This window comes from Amblyraja radiata, unplaced genomic scaffold (assembly GCF_010909765.2).
Source record: "Amblyraja radiata isolate CabotCenter1 unplaced genomic scaffold, sAmbRad1.1.pri S157, whole genome shotgun sequence".
NCBI classification, from domain to species: domain Eukaryota; kingdom Metazoa; phylum Chordata; class Chondrichthyes; order Rajiformes; family Rajidae; genus Amblyraja; species Amblyraja radiata.
The window spans coordinates 207532-226979 of NW_022630143.1; the positions used below are offsets into that span (position 1 = coordinate 207532).

The 19448-nt window shown below is 53.0% G+C and overlaps 3 protein-coding genes and 2 long non-coding RNA genes across 7 annotated transcripts in view; 3 read left to right on the forward strand and 2 right to left on the reverse strand.

Annotated features, from left to right (window-relative positions):
• Nucleotides 1–6719, forward strand: part of LOC116969324 — a 9843-nt gene extending 3124 nt beyond the window's left edge. The window contains exons 2-3 of the long non-coding RNA XR_004410729.1: nucleotides 6218–6222; nucleotides 6709–6719. This is a non-coding gene — a long non-coding RNA (uncharacterized LOC116969324). The remainder of the gene's footprint in view (nucleotides 1–6217; nucleotides 6223–6708) is intronic.
• Nucleotides 519–2435, reverse strand: LOC116969317 (solute carrier family 22 member 6-like). Its single transcript, XM_033016183.1, has one exon. The coding sequence runs from the start codon at nucleotides 1098–1100 to the stop codon at nucleotides 687–689; it is 414 nt and encodes a 137-aa protein (XP_032872074.1). The 5' UTR covers nucleotides 1101–2435; the 3' UTR covers nucleotides 519–686.
• Nucleotides 3901–16666, reverse strand: LOC116969315 (solute carrier family 22 member 6-A-like). Of its 3 annotated transcripts, XM_033016179.1 has the most exons (11): nucleotides 16335–16664; nucleotides 13958–14442; nucleotides 13302–13405; nucleotides 10571–10725; nucleotides 9708–9876; nucleotides 8644–8767; nucleotides 7914–8029; nucleotides 6794–7008; nucleotides 6310–6418; nucleotides 5650–5853; nucleotides 3901–4216 (listed from the first exon to the last, which is right to left on the reverse strand). In XM_033016179.1, exons 2-11 carry the CDS (start codon nucleotides 14339–14341, stop codon nucleotides 4135–4137), a joined length of 1662 nt encoding a protein of 553 aa, XP_032872070.1. In that variant the 5' UTR covers nucleotides 14342–14442; nucleotides 16335–16664; the 3' UTR covers nucleotides 3901–4134. The 3 variants fall into 3 exon arrangements, with proteins under 3 accessions (XP_032872070.1, XP_032872071.1, XP_032872072.1); XM_033016180.1 differs by lacking the exon at nucleotides 5650–5853 and having other exon boundaries at nucleotides 16335–16666; XM_033016181.1 differs by lacking the exons at nucleotides 6310–6418; nucleotides 6794–7008 and having other exon boundaries at nucleotides 16335–16665.
• LOC116969323 lies at nucleotides 10788–10970 on the forward strand. The gene is made up of 3 exons (XR_004410728.1): nucleotides 10788–10803; nucleotides 10847–10867; nucleotides 10906–10970. It is a non-coding gene; the product is annotated as an uncharacterized LOC116969323 (long non-coding RNA).
• Nucleotides 16667–17214: 548 nt separating the features above from the next.
• LOC116969319 (solute carrier family 22 member 6-like) lies at nucleotides 17215–19240 on the forward strand. The gene is made up of 2 exons (XM_033016185.1): nucleotides 17215–17439; nucleotides 18668–19240. The coding sequence occupies exons 1-2, from the start codon at nucleotides 17246–17248 to the stop codon at nucleotides 18756–18758; spliced, it is 285 nt and encodes a 94-aa protein (XP_032872076.1). The 5' UTR covers nucleotides 17215–17245; the 3' UTR covers nucleotides 18759–19240.
• Nucleotides 19241–19448: the final 208 nt, after the last annotated feature.

Genomic DNA, 19448 nt, shown 5'->3' on the forward strand with positions numbered 1-19448 from the left:
GAATTGTATTATCTCTGTGTAAGACAGTGTTAGTGTGCAGGGATTGCTGGTCGGTGAGGACTCGATGGGCCGAAGGGCTTATTTCCGCGCTGTATCTCTAAACTAAACTAAAGATAGACACAAAATGCCGGAGTAACTCAGTGGGACAGGCAGCATCTCTGGAGAGAAGGAATGGGTGATGTTTCAGGTCGAGACACGTCTTCAGACAAAACTAAGCTAAAACTATACAAGGACGAGACGGGACGCGGACAGAGTCTAGACAAGGTGGCGGGGACAGCATCTAGATGCAGGTATGGACAGCGTCTAGACGTGGACTTGATGCGGCGCGGAAGATGTCTAGATGGGCACGGTGATGGCAAACGACGTCTAGACGGACACGACGGGGCAGAGATGGTGTATAGACGGACATGACGGGGCACAAGCGGCGTCTAGACAGACACGACAGGGCACAGATGGTGTCGACTGACATGGCGGGGCACAGACGGCATCTAGATGGGTACAGACGGTGTCTAGACGGGGCACAGACGGCATCTAGACGGACACGACGGTGCACAGACGGTGTCTAGACGGACATGACGGGGCACAGACGGTCTCTAGACGGACACGACGGGGCACAGATGGTGTCTAGACGGACACGACGGGGCACAGACGGCCTCTAGACGGACACGATGGGGCACAGATGGTGTCTAGACGGACACGAGCGTCCCTACCTCGGTCACGATGGTGGTACTGAACTGGGAGCGGTCGTACTCCCACCCGTCGGTACACGGCTGTGTCTCCGCCCCGCTCCCGTTACCCCGCGTACCGTTGGGCCACAGGAGGTGCCACTGTGGTTCAGCGTAGAGACGGCACTTGTCCGCTTGCCCCTGCTGGTCGACAGGCACAAAGAGGGTCACAAGGTCCCCGACCAGAGGCTCCCACGTCACGTTGAGTTTGTGGCCCAGACCCAGACGGCAGCGGTGGTCAGGGACGGCTGCAACAAAGTTCTGCAGCACATTGTTGCTGGATATGAAGAGCAGAGGGAAGGACAGAAGCAAGACATGGATCATCTGGTACCTCCCCAAGCCACCAACTATCTCCAGCAAGTCTCCAAACGCCATGGTGCAGGCTGGAGCAGCAACGGTCTGACTCGGGGAGACTCACACAGGGGCTACAATCTATCATTGCTCTGTCATGTTGTGTAATGTTTAACATGCCGATTACAGCAGTTACTTAATAATTCTAAAGCGCTAAACAAAGTTTAATGCGTTTGGACAGCGGGATAAATGTCCAACATCAATTAAGTTTGAATCTACAAGATGTGGGTGAGGCCAAGCTTGGAGTTACGTACTAATCAAGGATCTATCTATCTTAAAGAGACATCGAAGGAGTCGAAGACAAGGAAAATGTACAATAGATCATTGATAGCTAGATGAAGATGACAACGAGGTAACATTTTAATCAGGATAATAGTCAGACTGGTGGGAGAACTGGGAAGGGGAAGGGATGGAGAGAGGGGGAAAGCAAGGGTATTTGAAGTTAGAGAAGTCAATGTTCATACCGCTAGGGTGTAAGCTACCCAAGGGAAATATGAGGCGCTGTTCCTCCAATTTTTGTTGGGCCTCACTTTGACACTGGAGGAGGGCCAGGACAGAAAGGTCCGTGTGGGAACGGGAGGGGGAGTGAAAGTGTTTTGCAATAGTTACAGATACAGGGGTTGGATAGGCTGGGACTTTTTCATTTGGAGCACTGGAGGCAGAGCTCTGGGTGACCTTATTGAGGTGTACAAGATCATGCGGGGCTGGGGGAGGTATGTTTGTTTCCTCACGTATATGGAATCAAGGGATATGGGGAGAAAGCAGGAACGGGTACTGATTTTAGATAATCAGCCATGATAATATTGAATGTCGGTGCTGGCTCGAAGAGCCAAATGGCCAACTCCTACACCTATTTTCTATGTTTCTAAAAGTTGCGTGCTAACCAGTCAGCAGAAAGACAATACTTGATTACAATCGATCCATTTACAGTGTACAGATACATGATAAGGAAATAACGTTTAGTGCAAGGTAAAGCCAGTAAAGTCCGATCAAAGATAGTCCGAGGGTCGCCAAGGTTCATCATATCCCTTCGCCACTCCCTGCCTGCCCTGCCTAGCTTGGTTGAGTTGGGTTGGGATTGTTGAGTTAGGTTAGGTTGGGTTGAGTTCAGATGGGTTGGATTGAGGTGGGTTGAGTTGGGTTGGGGAGGGTGCAAAGGAGGTTCACTAAAATGATGGACACAGCATTTTAGTTCCTAGGGTCTCCTCAGCGGGGCTGAGGTGATCCACAGCGGCCCAGAGCAAGAATGGGGTAACTCAGCGGGTCAGGCAGCATCTGTGGAGAACACGGATAGGTGACGTTTCACAGAGTGCTGGAGTAACTCAGCGGGTCAGGCAGCATCTGTGGAGAACACGGATAGGTGACGTTTCACAGAGTGCTGGAGTAACTCAGCGGGTCAGGCAGCATCTGTGGAGAACATGGATAGGTGACGTTTCACAGAGTGCTGGAGTAACTCAATCAATACAATACAATACAATACACATTTATTGTCATTTGAGCCCCAGTGAGACTCAAACGAAATTTTGTTTCCACAGCCATACAAACAAAAACAATGTCCTACAGACATACACACAATTAAGTTCACACAAACATCCACCACTGTGATGGAAGGCAAAAGTCTTTTCTCTCCCCTGCTCTCCCGATGTCCAAGCCCCAGACGGGCGATGATAAGTCCCACGGCCATTTTAGGCCGTGCCGGGCGATTTACGGCCCCGCTCCCGGTCTAGAAGTCTCGAAGTTGGAGCCCCCGGCGGGCGCTGGAATGTCCCACGGCCATGAAGCCGTGCCGGGTGATGTACTTCCCCGCTCCGGGTCGTTCCAACCCCGCGACACGGGCTGCAGAAGTCGCGTTGCGGGAGCTCCGGGAAGCGGTCTCTCTCTCCCCCCGGACCCGCGAGCTCCCGATGTCCCAGTCCACCGGACCTGCGGCTGCGTTGCTGGAGCCTCCGAGCCCCAGGAGTCGAGTCGCAGCAGCGAGCGAGTCACCACCGCTCCCCACGTTCCGGGGCCGGCCAGCCCCACGATGGTGAGTAGTCCACAGCTCCACAGCTCCGCAGTCTCCCGAGCCCCCGGGTCGTTCAGGTTGGAGGCCGCTCCACGGTGCTAGGCCCCAACGACAACGGAGACCCGACAGGGAAAAGGTCGAGTCTCCCGGACAGGGAAGAGATTTTAAACGGTTTCCCCCGCCCCCCACATATACACATTTAAAAACCAGTATTTAAAAAACACCAAACACTACATTTAACTAGACAAAAAATAAAAAAAAACACAGACAGGCTGTAGGAGCCGCTGCAACGAGTCGCGCCGCCACCAGGAACTCCCTCTGGACGGCACGGTGGCAAAGCAGGTAGAGCCACTACCTCACTCCGTCAGAGACCCAGGGCTGACCTCAGGTGCTGTCTGTGCGGAGTTTGTATGTTTTCTTCCGTGACAGCGATGTTTTTGGTTTTAATCCCTCAACCCCCAAAGGCGAGCTGCAGTTTCACTGGTTCCTGTAGAATGCCCTTAAGGTGGTGAAAGTGAAGGGGGATTTAATGTGAGGGTGAGAGAAGGGGAGGGGAATTGGGGCCGGGGTGATCGGACTCTGGGCCGGGGTGGCTAGCATGGACAAAATAGCCACACTTCATGCCGATACAAGATGTCACAACATCAATATTTAGAGGGATATGGACCATGGAGTTTGCACGTTCTCTCCGTGACCTGCGTGGGTTTTCTCCGGGTGCTCCGGTTTCCTCCCACACTCCAAAGACGTGCAGGTTTGTCGGTTAATTGGCTTTGGTATAATTGTAAATTGTCCCTAGTGTGTGTAGGGTAGTGTTAGTGTGTGGGGGGGATCGCTGGTCGGCGCGGACTCAGTGGGCCGAAGGGCCTGTTTCCGCGCTGTATCTCTAAACTAAACTCAACTCAACTCAACTAAGTTAAACTAATCATCCAACATCATAAAAACACTTAGGTCAAGCTGGAAAAGTTCACAAGAAACAATAGCAGGAAAAGGCCATTTGGCCCTTCAAGTCTGTACTGCCGGTGGGTGAAGATGGTGGAGGATCATGATCTTTGATCAGACGCTCTGCTCCATCATTGGGATCTGTGTTCCCTGTGGTTCAGCCAACTCCCTCTTCTGCATCATTTCTTGCCTTGCTCTGGAAACAAACAAACAAACAAACATCACAAAATATCCACCTTGCAGTTGTACAAGATGTTGGTGAGGCCGCATTTAGAGTATTGTGTTCAGTCTGTGACACCTCCAGATTCAGGGACAGTTTCTGCCCGGCTGTTATCGGACAACTGAACCGTCCTCTCACCAACTAGAGAGTGGTCCTGACCTCCCATCTACCTCATTGGAGACCCTGGGACTATCTTTAATCAGACTTTATAGGACTTTACCTTGCACTGAACGTTATTCCCTTTATCCTGTATCTGTACACTGTGAACAGCTCGATTGTAATCATGTATTGTCTTTCCGCTGACTGGATAGCGCGCAACACAAGCTTTTCACTGTACCTCGGTACACGGGACAATAAACTAAACTGAATTAAAGCTCTGGTGGACACAGAGTGCTGGAGTAACTCAGCGGGTCAGGCAGCATCTGTGGAGAACATGGATAGGTGACGTTTCACAGAGTGCTGGAGTAACTCAGCGGGTCAGGCAGCATCTGTGGAGAACATGGATAGGTGACGTTTCACAGAGTGCTGGAGTAACTCAGCGGGCCAGGCAGCATCTGTGGAGAACATGGATAGGTGACGTTTCACAGAGTGCTGGAGTAACTCAGCGGGCCAGGCAGCATCTGTGGAGAGAAGGAATGGTTCTCCCTGGCTTGTATGTATTTTTAATTATTCAGAATAAAGGTTATCTTTAGACTAGAGATATGGTCGGGGTGGGGGGGGGAGGAGTTCCCCCCCCCCCCCCCCCCCGCCACGGGTACCATGCCATCCCGTGCTACCTGCTCCATGGTCGGATAGTCGGCGACTAAACCGTCGCCCCCACCTGGTTTGCCAGGTGAGGGTGGGGGGCTGTGGACCCCCAGCAGGACCAAAAACCAGACCTGTCAAAGGGCGGATGAGCTCCTAGCGAGCCGACGGCCATCCACACTTCAGTAGACGTTGCGATCAATGTCTTGCGTGGCATTGTCAGGCACCTTGACCGTTGATGTTTTCAACGAGTCTGATGATGATGATGATGAGAGTTACCACGTGGATACAGGCCCTTCGGCCCAACGAGTCCACGCCGACCTACAATCACCCCTAATTCTGCTCCTATCCCTTATGATCCTGGTGTAGAGGAAAATCGGTCTAATTCCCCCTTCTCATCTCAGACTATCCCACCCACGCTGGGCCGAACTTCTCTCCAGCACCGCCATTCACTGTGATCATGGCTGATGATCCACAATCAGTACCCCATTCCTGCCTTCTCCCCATATCCCTTGATTCCGTTAGCCCTAAGAGCTAAATCTAACTCTCTCTTGAAAACATCATGGCTGATCTATCTCTCCCTCTGAACCCCATTCTCCTCATAACCCCTGATCCCTGCCATTGGAAAAGACAGCATTGTAAAATGGTGGCCACAGGACACCCACCTGTTCTCCACCTCCTCGACGGTGTCAGGGAGCGGTCTGTTGAGCGTCTCTGGAAGCCAGCAGGCGGAAGCACCGGCGATGAGGGCCATCGCTCCGTAGATGGCCATTGGGAGGAAGGGCAGCTGGTCAGCGGCCAGCCTGACCAGCGGGGCCACCATGGCCCCGACCCGAGCAATGGTGTTGACCAGACCCACCCCGGTCTGCCTGTGGGGGACAGTTCACATGGTCAGCAGTGGCCGACTGCCCCCCACCTGCCGGGCAGGTTGACAGATCGCAGCTTTGTAGGTTCATTGGCTCGGTGTAAATGTAAATTGTCCCTAGTGTGTGTGTGTAGGATAGTGTTGGTGTGCGGGGATCGCTGGTCGGCACGGACTCAGTGGGACGAAGGGCCTGTTTCCGCGCTGTATCTCTAAACTAAACTAAACTCAACTGAATTTAAATTAACTGAACTGCAGAATTAGCAGAACGAGCTGCCAGAGGCAGCCACAGCAGCCTAGAACTGTACAGCACAAGAATGGCCTACTCCTGCACCTATTTTCTATGTTTCTATAGACACAACATGCTGTAGACTGGGTGACGGAGGGGATGTGGGGTAGGAGTGGTGACGGGGTGATGGGGGGCGGTGACGGGGGTGGGGGGGGGGGACGGAGGGAGCCTCACCTGATGACGGTGGGGTAGAGTTCGCCGGCATGGAGGAAGCAGCAGGCAAAGGCCGCGGACAGACAGCCCTTCCCAAAGGCGGCAAAGCCGGTACGCAAGGCCCGCAGCTCTGCGGTGAGACGGAGAGAGGCCGTGAGGACACGCACACCGCATCCGCCGAGCGGCACAGCGCGGAAACGGGGCCCCTCCGCCCAACCTGCCCACGCCGACCAACACACCCCATCTACGCCAGTCCCACCCACCCACATCCCACAATGCCCCACCGCGCGGTAACAGGCCCTTCGGCCCAACCTGTCCCTGCTAACCAACATGCCCCATCTCTACACTAGCCCCATTTGCCTGTAGTTGACCCATTTCCCTCTTCACAGACCACCCCTCATCCTCCTGCGCTCCAAGGAGTAGAGTCCCAGCCTACTCAACCTCTCCCTGTAGCTCACACCCTCTAGTCCCGGCAACATCCTTGGTAGAGGAACTCCGCTCCTACCTTCAGGGATGAAGATGTTGATGAGGATGACCACGCCGGCCATGATCAGGGAGGAGGCCTGGGAAAACCTGCGTCCGATGTAGCTCATGGTGCAGAAGCCCACCAGCTTGGCCGGGATGTCCACCGCCCCGAAGATCAGCTGGATCAGGTAGGCGTCCACCCCAAAGCCCTGCAGGTCAATGGCCAGGCCATAGTAGCAGAAGCTGGTGGAGAACCTGCAGACGGTGGAACCAGCGGTCAGACTCCGTGCATCAACGCCCATCTCCCAGCTCCCCACGGAGACCCCAGAGAGAGTTAGAGAGAGACACAGAGTGCTGGAGTAACTCAGCGGGTCAGGCAGCATCTGTGGAGAACATGGATAGGTGACGTTTCACAGAGTGCTGGAGTAACTCAGCGGGTCAGGCAGCATCTGTGGAGAACATGGATAGGTGACGTTTCACAGAGTGCTGGAGTAACTCAGCAGGTCAGGCAGCATCTGGGGAGAACAGACTGAAGAAGGGTTTCATCCCAAAACGTCACCTATTCTTTATCTCCAGAGATGCTGCCTGACCCACTGAGTTTCCAGCACCCTTGGTTCCAGAGCCTTTCTAGATTATACATTGTGCCGGACCCACAGAGGTCACAGTCTCCGGGAAAACGGCACGATGGCGCAGCGGGTGGAGCTGTTGCCTCATAGCGCCAGAGACCCGGGTTCCATCCTGACTACGGGTGCTGTCTGCATGGAGTTTGTACGTTCTCCCGGTGACCACATGGGTTTTCTCCGGTTTGCTCCCACACTCCAAAGACGTGCAGGTTTGTATGTTTATTGTCTTGGTGTAGATGTAAACTGTCCCTAGTGTGTGTGGGATAGTGTAAGTGTGCGGGGATCGCTGGTTGGCACGGACTCAGTGGGCCGAAGGGCCTGTTTCCACACTGTATCTCTAAACTCAATTAAATTAATTAAAGATAGCGGAGTCAGAGGATATGTGGAGAAGGCAGGAACGGGATACTGATTGGGGATGATCAGCCATGATCACATTGAATGGCGATGCTGGCTGGATGGGCCGAATGGCCTCTACTCCTGCACCTGTTATCCATTGTCGAAGTGTGACGGTGGTAGCTCGGGGGAGGAGGCAGTTACCAGACCAGTGCGGTGCAGAAGGTTGTTCTCCGTAGGACGGGCGTCTTGAACAGATCCAACACACCAAAGCTCTCCTTGCTGCTCCTCAGCTCCGCCTGCATGTGGCACTCTACCATCTTAGGGAACACAGACACCACACGGTCAGAACAAGAGACACAGGAACGGCAGCAGATACGATACAACTTTATTGATCAACGGAGGGAAATGAATCTGCAGATTGGGTCCAAGAATACAGCCTGCTTTACCAGGAAGTTAGACAAAAATGCTGGAGAAACTCAGCGGGTCAGGCAGCATCTGTGGAGCAAAGGATTAGGTGACGTTTCAGGTCGAGACCCTTCTCCAGACTGACCAGGATGTTGCCAGGACTCGAGGGTGTGAGCTACAGGGAGAGGTTGAGTAGGCTAGGTATTCCCTGGAGCACAGGAGGATGAGGGGTGATCTTACAGAGGTGTATAAAATCACGAGAGGAATAGATCGGGTAGATGCAGGGTTTTTTACCCTGAAGGGTGTGTTTGCACGCTGTATCTCTAAAGTAAACTGAAGTTACTGAAGTCATTGTCACAGAGTGATACAGCACGGAAACAGGCCCTTCGGCCTAGAATGTCCACACCGAGCTGATCTTCAGGGACGGTGTGAGTGTACAGTGGGTGTGAGTGCAAGTGTGTATGGGTGGGTGTATGTGTGTGTGGGTGTCAGTGTGTGTGTGTGTGCGGGGCGGGTGGACACTTACAGCGACGGTCAGCTCCCCACCCTGCTGGCCACGGCCATTGAGATTGGCCACTCGTTTGAGATGTTTCAGGGCCTCCTCGGGCTTGTTCCTCATCACCAGCCAGCGGGCCGATTCAGGGAACCACCTGCAGACAGGGATAGCAGCACGACATCACCACTCACGCAGATGGGCCGAAAGGGCACTACCTCCCACCACGTATAAAATCATGAGAGGAATAGATCGGGTAGACGCACAGAGTCTCTTACTCAGAGTAGGGGAATCGAGGACCAGAGGACACAGGTCCTATATCTCTCGTTTCCCTCTCCTCTGACTCTCAGTCTGAAGAAGGGTCTCGACCAAAAACGTCACCCATTCCTTCTCTCCAGAGATACTGCCTGACCCGCTGAGTTACTCCGGCTTTTGGTGTAAACCAGCATCTGCAGTTCTTTCCTACACAATGGGCCGAATGGTCTAATTCTGCTCCTATGTCTTATGAACATGGTACAAACACGGGCAGGTGGGACTAGTGTAGATGGGGCATCTTGGTCAGCGTGGGCAAGTTGGGCCGAAGGGCCTGTCTGCACTGTGTGTGACTATGATTCTCTGACAGATGCTAATCTGTGACCCTCTCCCCCTTCCACTCCCACAGTGTATCTGAACCCCCCCCCACCCCTCCCCCAATCTAGTTTAGTTTAGAGATACAGCGCAGAAACAGGCCCTTCGGCCCACCGGGTCCACGCCGACCAGCGATCCCCGCACACTAACACTATTCCACACACACCAGGGACAATTTACACCGATGCCTACAGACTTGCACGTCTTTGAAGTGTGGGAGGAAACCGGAGCACCCGGAGAAAACCCCCACAGGTCATGGGGAGAACGTGCAAACTCCGTACAGACAGCACCCATAGTCGGGATTGAACCCGGGTCTCTGGCGTTGTGAGGGAGCAGCTCCACCCGCTGTGATACACGAGCCCCCCCACCCCAATGTTTCTGAGACCCTCCCCTATTATTCTATCTCGGACCCCCACCCTCTTCCCCATGTATCTCCGCACCCTGCCCCCGCCATGCCGATCGGTGTTTACCAAGAGTACAGGAAGCAGAGGAACGACGGGAGAGTGATGGCCAGTTGTAGCCAGTGGTAGTCACGGATGAGGTAGGCGACTCCGGGCAGCAACAGCTGGCCAGCTGTGTACGTGTAGCTGCAGATGGTGGCGACAGACGTACGGATTTTGGTGGGGATCCACTCCAGACCTGTGGTGGCGGTGGGGCGGGGGGAAAGAGAGGGGGAGCACAGGTGAGATGACAACACGGCAAGAGACCATCGGGAACCCCCCGACCAAGGAGCGCCCGAGGGGGGTCGCCGCAGGTACATGGAAAAACCAGATTGGGAGGGATATGGACCAAATGCAGGCAGGAGGGACTAGTGTAGCTGGGTGGGAATGATTTAGAAGGATATAGGAAAAATTTGGGCAAGTTGGAGTAATAGATAGCATCAGACTGGTTTGGAGGCATTTGGGACAAATGTGGGCAGGTGGGATAGTGTCGATGAATACGAAAGGTTTCGAAGGAAGATAGACACAAAAAGCTGCAGTAGCGCCGTAGGTCAGGCAGCACCTGTGGAGAAAATGGATGGCTGACGTGTCCAAGTCAGTGGATAGTTTTAAGGCAGAGATAGATAGATTCTTGATTAGTATTAGTACGGGTGTCGGGGGTTATAGGGAGAATGGGGTTAGGAGGGAGAGATAGATCAACCATGATTGAATGGCGGAGTGGACTCGATGGGCCGAATAGCCTAATTATGCTCCTATCACATGTCCTTAAGAGACGGGATGATTAACACAGGATCTCCTTGTGTTCGCTATCTTGGGCATTCCTCTCAACCACCAATACCCCCCCCCCCCCCCCCCCCCCCCCCATCACTATCGCGAGCAGAGGTCTCACGTACACAGGCACAGGGTGTTGAGACTGATCCCCGACAGCGCCATTCCGGTCAGGAACCTCCAGAAGCAGAAGAGTGGGAAGGAGGTGGAGAACGCTCCACAGGTCCCCGACACGGCCAGCTGGAAGTGGGACCAGAGCAGCAAGGTGCGCCGGCCATACCTGGAACACAGACATCACACCAGGCCCAGCATCATGGTTACCATTCTCACCTGTACACAGGTATTCTCACCTGTACAGGTATTATTCTCACCTGGTCACAGGTATTCATACCTGGTCACAGGTATCATTCTCACCTGTACAGGTATTCTCACCTGTACAGGTATCATTCTCACCTTGCAGGTATCATTCTCACCTTGCAGGTATAATTCTCACCTATACATGTATTCTCACCTGGTCACAGGTATTCTCACCTGTACAGGTATAATTCTAACCTGGTCGCGTATGATTCTCACTTGCAAAGGATTATTCTCACCTGGTCACAGGTACACGCACACACACTGCATTTAGTTTTAGATTTGAGATACAGCACGGAAACAGGCACATCAGCCCACAGTGTCCGCGCTGACCAGTGATCCCTGCACACAAACACTATCCTACATACAGTTTACACTTATAACAAGCCAATTAACCTACAGGTATACGTGTAAATTGCCCTAGTGTGTGTAGGACAGTGTTAGTGTGCGGGGATCACTGGTCAGTGCGGACGTGGTGGGCCGAAGGGCCTGTTCCATGATGTGTCCCTAAACTAAACGAAGCGTTGAATGTTTCACCAATCCAGCTGTGCTTCTGAACAGGAGAGGTGATCTTTGTCTGACATTGGGCAGAATTAGGCCATTCGGCCCATCAAGTCTACACCATTCAATCATGGCTCAGGGCCTGTGCTGCGCAGCTGACAGACGTCTGGACTGACATCTTCAACCTGTCACTTGCCCAAGCAGTTGTCCCCACGTGCCTTAAAACCACCCCCATCGTGCCAATGTTAAAACACTCCACTGCAGCAAGCCTCAACGACTTCCGCGCAGTTGCACTTACCCCCATTATCACCAAGTGCTTCGAGAGGCTGGTCCTGGCACACCTCAAAAGCTGCCTACCCCCCACACTGGATCCCTATCAGTTTGCCTACCGCAAGAACAGGAGTACGGAGGATGCCATCTCAACGGCACTTCATTCCGCCCTCTCCCACCTCGACAACAGAGACACTTACGTAAGAATGCTGTTCATCGATTACAGTTCAGCATTCAACACCATTATACCATCAAAACTGATCACCAAACTCGGTAACCTGGGCATCGACCCCTCCCTCTGCAACTGAATACTGGACTTTCTAACCAACAGACCCCAGTCTGTTAGGTTAGACAAGCACACCTCTTCAACCCTCACCCTGAATACCGGCGTTCCACAGGGCTGTGTGCTGAGCCCCCTCCTCTACTCCCTCTTCACCTATGACTGCACACCTGTACATGGTACTAACACCACCATCACGTATGCAGATGATACAACGGTGATTGGCCTCATCAGCAACAACGATGAGTCAGCCTACATGGAGGAGGTCCAGCACTTAGCAGCATGGTGCGCTGACAACAACCTGGCCCTTAACTCCAAGAAGACCAAGGATCTCATTGTAGACTTCAGGAAGTCCAGGGGCGGCACGCACACCCCCATCCACATTAACGGGACGGAGGAGGAACGTGTTTCTAGCTTCAGGTTCCTGGGAGTCAACATCTCCGATGACCTCTCTTGGACCCACAATACCTCAACTCTGATCAAGAAGGCTCACCAGCGTCTCTTCTTCCTGAGGAGACTGAAGAAGGTCCATCTGTCTCCTCAGATCCTGGTGAACTTCTACCGCTGCACCATCGAGAGCATCCTTACCAACTGCATCACAGTATGGTATGGCAACTGCTCTGTCTCCGACCGGAAGGCATTGCAGAGGGTGGTGAAAATTGCCCAACGCATCACCGGTTCCTCGCTCCCCTCCATTGAGTCTGTCCAAAGCAAGCGTTATCTGCGGAGGGCGCTCAGCATCGCCAAGGACTGCTCTCACCCCAACCATGGACTGTTTACCCTCCTACCATCCGGGAGGCGCTACAGGTCTCTCCGTTGCCGAACCAGCAGGTCCAGGAACAGCTTCTTCCCGGCGGCTGTCACTCTACTCAACAACGTACCTCGGTGACTGCCAATCACCCCCCCACCCCCCGGACACTTATTATCACTTATTATTATTTATTTAAATCATTTGCTATGTCGCTCTTCCAGGGAGATGCTAAATGCATTTCGTTGTCTCTGTACTGTACACTGACAATGACAATTAAAATTGAATCTGAATCTGAATCTGAATCTGATCTCTCCCTCCTAACCTCATTCTCCTGCCTTCTCCCCATCACCCCCGACACCCGCACTAATCAAGAATCTATCTATCTGTCTTCAAAATATCCATGGACTTGGCCTCCACAGCCGTCTGACTAAAGAAATTCCTCCTCATCTCATTCCTAAAGGAACGTCCTTTAATTCTGAGGCCGAATACACTAACCCCCCCCCCCTCCCCCACCGAAGAAGCATCTCGACCCGAAATGTCACCCATTCCTTCTCTCTGCTGCCTGACCCGCTGAGTTACTCCAGCACTCTGTGAAACGTCACCTATCCGTGTTCTCCACAGATGCTGCCTGACCCGCTGAGTTACTCCAGCACTCTGTGTCTGTCGAGCTGAGACGTTGAGCTCATCCGGAACACCTTACCTGTCGGAGAGTCTCCCGAACACGACGGAGCCGGCCAGAACACCGGCCATGTAGAGAGACTGCACCAGGTGTCTCAGAGCGTGCCGCTCACAAACCAGGTCCCACTGTCAATGCAAGGAGTCAGCATCGTCACGGAGATGTCCTCTCCGCCCGCCCCCCTCCACATCACCCCCACATTGACCGCTAGTCAGTCAATGCCACCGCTCACTGCCAGCGATGGTCATCACACATAGGATCAGAATCGTGTCCTTCTAGACGGACATGAAGGAGCACGAACGGTGTCTAGACTGACTCGACTGGGCACGGGCGGTGTCGAGACGGGCACAGACGCCGTCTAGACAGATGCGACGGGGCACAGACGGCGTCTAGACAGATGCGATGGGGCACAGAGTGTCTAGATGGACTGGACGGGGCACAGACGGTGTCTAGACATACGTGATGGGGGCACAGACGGCATCTAGACTGACACGGCGGGGCACAGACGGCATCTAGACAGACACGGCGGGCACAGACAGCAACTAGACAGACACAATGGGGCACAGACGGCGTCTAGATGGGCACAGACAGTGTGTAGACGGACATGACGGGGCACAGACTGTGTCTAGACGGACATGACGGGGCACAGACGGTGTCTAGACGGACACGAGCGTCCCTACCTCGGTGACGATGGTGGTACTGAACTGGGAGCGGTCGTACTCCCACCCGTCAGTACACGGCTGTGTCTCCGCCCCACTCCCGTTACCATGCGTACCGTTGGGCCACAGGAGGTGCCACTGCGGTTCGGCGTAGAGACGGCACTTGTCTGCTCGCCCCTGCTGGTCGACGGGCACAAAGAGGGTCACAAGGTCCCCGACCAGAGGCCCCCACGTCACGTTGAGGTTGTGGCCCAGATGGCAGCGGTGGTCAGGGACGGCTGCAACAAAGTTCTGCAGCAGGTTGTGGCTGGCCATAAAGAGCAGAGGGAAGGACAGAAGCAAGACGTGGACCACCTGGAACCTCCCCATGCCCCCCACCGCCTCCAGGATGACCTCAAAGGCCATGGCATCGACTGGACCTCAGCTCCTGGCACGTCCTGGTTGGGCTGGAGAGACCGGCGGCTTGCAACACACCGGGGCATTGGCCAGAGTCACCGACACATCACCTGGGGATAACACAACCACAACTCATTGCCATAGATGGCGGTGGAGGCCACATCAATGGGTACGGCAGAGATAGATCGATTAGTACGGGTTGGGTTATGGGGAGGTTGATTGAATGGTGGAGTAGACTTGATGGGCCGAATGGCCTAATTCTGCTCCTATGAATTATAGTCCAAGGTTTACAAGAACCTTCCCAGGAATGAGTAGGTTAATGTATGATGATCGTCTGACGGCACTGGGCCTGTACTCGCTGGAATTTAGAAGGATGAGGAGGGACCTCATTGAAACGTACAGAATAGTGAAAGGCCTGGATAGAGAGGATGTTTCCACTAGTGGGAGAGTCTAGGACCAGAGGGCACAGCCTCAGAATTAAAGGACTTTCTTTCAGGAAGGAGATGAGGAGGAATTTCATTAGTCAGAGGGTGGAGAATCTGTGAAATTCTTTGCTACAGACTGCTGTGGAGGCCAAGTCAGTGGATATTTTAAAGTTCCTTCCAAAAGGAACGTCCTTTAATTCTGAGGCTGTGCCCCCACCAGTGGAAACATCCTCTTCACATCCACATCACAGTGAGGAGAAGATTCACTGTGATGGATGTTTGTGTAAATTGTGTTGGTTGTGTGTCTTGTAAAATTGTTTCTTCTTGCTGTATGGCTGCAGAAACCAAAGTTCCTAACGGATAAATAAAGTTCATTGTATGTAGGTTAATTGGCTTGGTGTAAATGTAAATTGTCCCCAGTGTGTGTAGGAGAGTGTTAGTGTGCGGGGATCGCTGGTCGGCACGGACTCGGTGGGCCAAAGGGCCTGTTTCTGCGCTGTATCTCTGAACTAAACTAAACTATTCTGCACATAATGTTTCCAGTGCTGCCTAACCACTGTGTTGTCAAGTTATAACCTGATTTCACCATTCGTATAATCTATGTCCTGGACTATACATGATAAACATTTATCGAAGGGCAGTGTAAACAGAAAGACATAGACGTCATGCAGCTTTGAACAAATATTGGAGATTTTAGTTTAGTTTAGAGATACAGCGCGGAAACCTTCGGCCCATCGAGTCCGTGCCGACCAGCGATCCCCGCACACTAACACTATCCTACACACACTAGGGACAATTTACATTTACACCAAGCCAATTAACCTACAAACCTGCACGTCTATGGAGTGTGGGAGAAAACCGGAGCACCTGGAGAAAACCCACGCAGGTCACGGGGAGAACGTGCAAACTCCGTACAGACAGCACCCGTAGTCGGGATTGAGCCCGAGGTAGAGTGAAAAGCTTTTGTTGCGTGCTAAACAGTCAGCGGAAAAACAACACATGATTACAATCGAGCCGTCCACAGTGTACAGATACAGGATAAGGGAATAACGTTTAGTGCAAAGTAAAGTCCGATCAAGGATAGTCCGAGGGTCTCCAATGAGGTAGATAGTAGTTCAGGACCACTCTCTAGTTGGTGAGAGGACGGTTCAGTTGCCTGATAACAGCCGGGAAGAAACTATCCCTGAATCTGGAGGTGTGCGTTTACACACTTCTGTACCTCTTGCCCGATGGGAGAGGGGAGAAGAGGGAGTGACCGGGGGTGAGACTGGTCCTTGATTATGCTGCTGGCCTTGCCGGGGCAGCGTGAGGTGTACATGGAGGTGATGGAAGGGAGGTTGGTTTGTGTGTGTGATGGTCTGGGCTGCATCCACGACTCAGTTGTAGACAGCATTGGCAGAGGTATATGGACACACTAATCTGTTCTGTATTCATGCCTACTGTATTCTGTTGTGCTGAAGCAAAGGAAGAATTTCATTGTCCTATCTGGGAAACATGACAATAAATTCTCTTGACTTGACTTGAGAGGAGGTTTGGGGATAACGCGAGTGTGGGCTAGGTTGGTGGTGGACACTCACCTCACGTCCTCTCCCTGAGAGTGGACAAAGCAGCTGCCCGTCCGAGGAGGTGACTCGTGGAGATACACAGCTGATGGTGTGGAGTCACGGCTGGACAATGGACCTCGCAGCCACCGCGGGCAGCAATGTCACCTTTTGACCAGGGTAAACGGACAGGATGTGTCGGCCCTGAGTGCGGTTGTCCAGGGGCCTTCACAAGCACAGGAGCAAGTCAACAACAGCTCGAACATTTGACCCAGGAAATGCTAACGCCAGGAACAACAACTTTAACCCCAGCCCTGCCCGGGCCGACTGACACAAAGCTTTTCATCACTGTGGAGAAACAAGCAACTGCGGATGCCAGCTGGCAGAAAAAGACACAGTGCTGGAATAACTCAGCGGATCTGGAGGCATCTGTAGAGAACATGGATTGGGTCTAAATAAAGGTCTCAACCCGAAACGTCACCTATCCATGTTTTCCACAGATGCTGCCTGACCCGCTGAGTTACTCCAGCACTCTGTGAAACGTCACCTATCCATGTTCTCCATAGATGCTGCCTGACCCGCTGAGTTACTCCAGCACTCTGTGAAACGTCACCTATCCATGTTCTCCACAGATGCTGCCTGACCCGCTGAGTTACTCCAGCACTGAATTGAATTGAATTTAATACCTTTATTGTCATTCAGACCTTACGGTCTGAACGAAATTTCACTCTGTGAAACATCACCTATCCATGTTCTCCACAGATGCTGCCTGACCCGCTGAGTTACTCCAGCACTCTGTGAAACGTCACCTATCCATGTTCTCCATAGATGCTGCTTGTCCCGCTGAGTTACTCCAGCACTGTGTGCCTGTAGTTCGTGCCCACACTGAGTTAAACGTTCTCTCTCTCTCTCTCTCTCTCTCTGGGCCCAACCACAGGCAGACGGGCATGGGGCTTGTGAGCACTATGGCTCGCTTCGGGTCAATGATGGCGCCCATCATCAGGATGAGCGGTGACTACGTCCCCATTCTGCCACACACCATCTACGGAGGGATGGCCGTGGCCGCCGGGATCACAGCCGCCTTCCTCCTGGAAACTCGGAATGTCGCCCTCCCCGAGACCATCGAGGATGTGGAGAAAAGGTCTGTATCGGAGAAACATTCCCACGATCTCTCTCCCCGACCTCAGCAGAGATAGGCGGTCACGGTGGCGCTGCGGTAGAGTTGTTGCCTTACAGCGAATGCAGCGCCGGAGACCCGGGTTCCAACCCGACCACGGGTGCTGTCTGTGTGGAGTTTACACGTTCTCCCCGTGACCTGCGTGGGTTTTCTCCGAGATCTTCGGTTTCCTCCCACACTCCAAAGACGTGCGGTTTTGAAGGTTAATTTGCTCGGTAAATGTAAAAATTGTCCCTAGTGTGTGTGTGTAGGATAGTGTTGATGTGCGGGGATCGCTAGTCGGTGCGGAGTGGATGGGCCGAAGGGCCTGTTTCCACGCTGTATCTCTAAACTAAACTAAACTATCACTCTCACCAACTTCCACAGATGCACCAGAGAAAACATGTTGATCAGGATATTCCCGACAATTCCCCCAACTGTAGACACTAAAGGGCCTGTCCCACTTGGCCATTTATTTGACGGCTGCTGGCGTCATTCACGTATCAGAGTCGCCAAAAGATTTTGAACATTTCAACATCCAGCGACGACAAAAGATATGTTGCGACACTTGAGGAAACACCGCGCGTCGTATGTCATCACGCCGCAACTTTTTCAGTGTCCTGATACGTCAGTTAATGACGCCGGCAGTCGCCGAATAAAATCACCAAGTGGAACAGGCCCTTGAGACTCAGCAACTACTCACCAACTTCTACAGATGGCGGTGCGGGCTCGACGGACCTGGTGGTCTGCTCTCGCACCTACTTTCTATGCTCCATAGAGCATTCTATCGGGATGCATCACAGCATGGTTTGGGAACAGCTCCGTCCAAGAGCGCAATAAATTTCAGGGAATTGTGGACACAGCCCAGACCGTTTTCTGAAAACGACAATGAAACTCACCAGGATGACATTAGTACACCGACTTGGGTGGGGGGAGGGACGGGGCGGAGAGAGAGGGAATGCCGGGGCTACTTGAAGTTAGAGAAGTCAATGCTCATATCGCTGGGGTGTAAGCTGCCCTAGAGAAATATGAGGTGCTGTTCCTCCAAGTTACATTGGACCTCAGTCTGACAATGGAGGAGGCCCAGGACAGAAAGGTCAGTGTGGGGAATGGGAGGGGGAGTTAAAGTGATTAAACTAAACGGAACTGAGGTATGCGATAGACTTGGAACAGCTTCTAACCGCTGCTTATTTTGTGGATTTATTCCGTGCAGTGGGAAGAAAAGGACAAAAGAGACGGAGGCTGAGAAGGAGGAGGTTCCACTGCAGGAAGCCCGCGAGTCTCTAATGAAACAGACCGTCTAACTGCTCATTGCTCACCGCCCATTCTCCGCGACAAATCTTACCCAATGACAGAACGAGCTGAAGGGCCGAATGGCCTGCCTCTACTCCTCTACGTGTTCATAAGGTAAACCCTCGTTATAACAGACTGGAGGGAGAGGGAATGGTCATAAGTGATAGGAGTAGAATTAGGCCATTCGGTCCATCGAGTCTACTCTCCCATTCAATCGTGGCTGATCTATCTCTCCCTCCTAACCCCTCACACAACCTCATACCTTCTCCCCATAACCCCTGACACCCGTACTAATCAAATGGTGTCCGTTATTGCCGACTGCCTGCTATAACCAAGCAAGGGGTTCGCTCCAAACTCCAAAGCGGGTAAAGCTGCTGCCTCAGAGCGCCAGATACCCGGGTTCCATTCCGACTACGGGCGCTGTCTGTACGGAGCTTGCACGTTCTCCCCGTGACCTGCGTGGGTTTTCCCCGGGTGCTCCGGTTTCCTCCCACACTCCAAAGACGTGCAGGTTTGTAGGTTCATTGGCTTGGGTTTGTACACCTGGAATAAGTGTAAATTGTCCCTCGTGTGTGCAGGATAATGTTAGTGTGCGGGGATCGCTGGTCGGCGCGGACTAGGTGGGCCGAAGGGCCTGTTTCCGCGCTGTATCTGTAAACTTAGTGGTCACTCCCTGAAACACAAACACAAAGTTCCCCGCT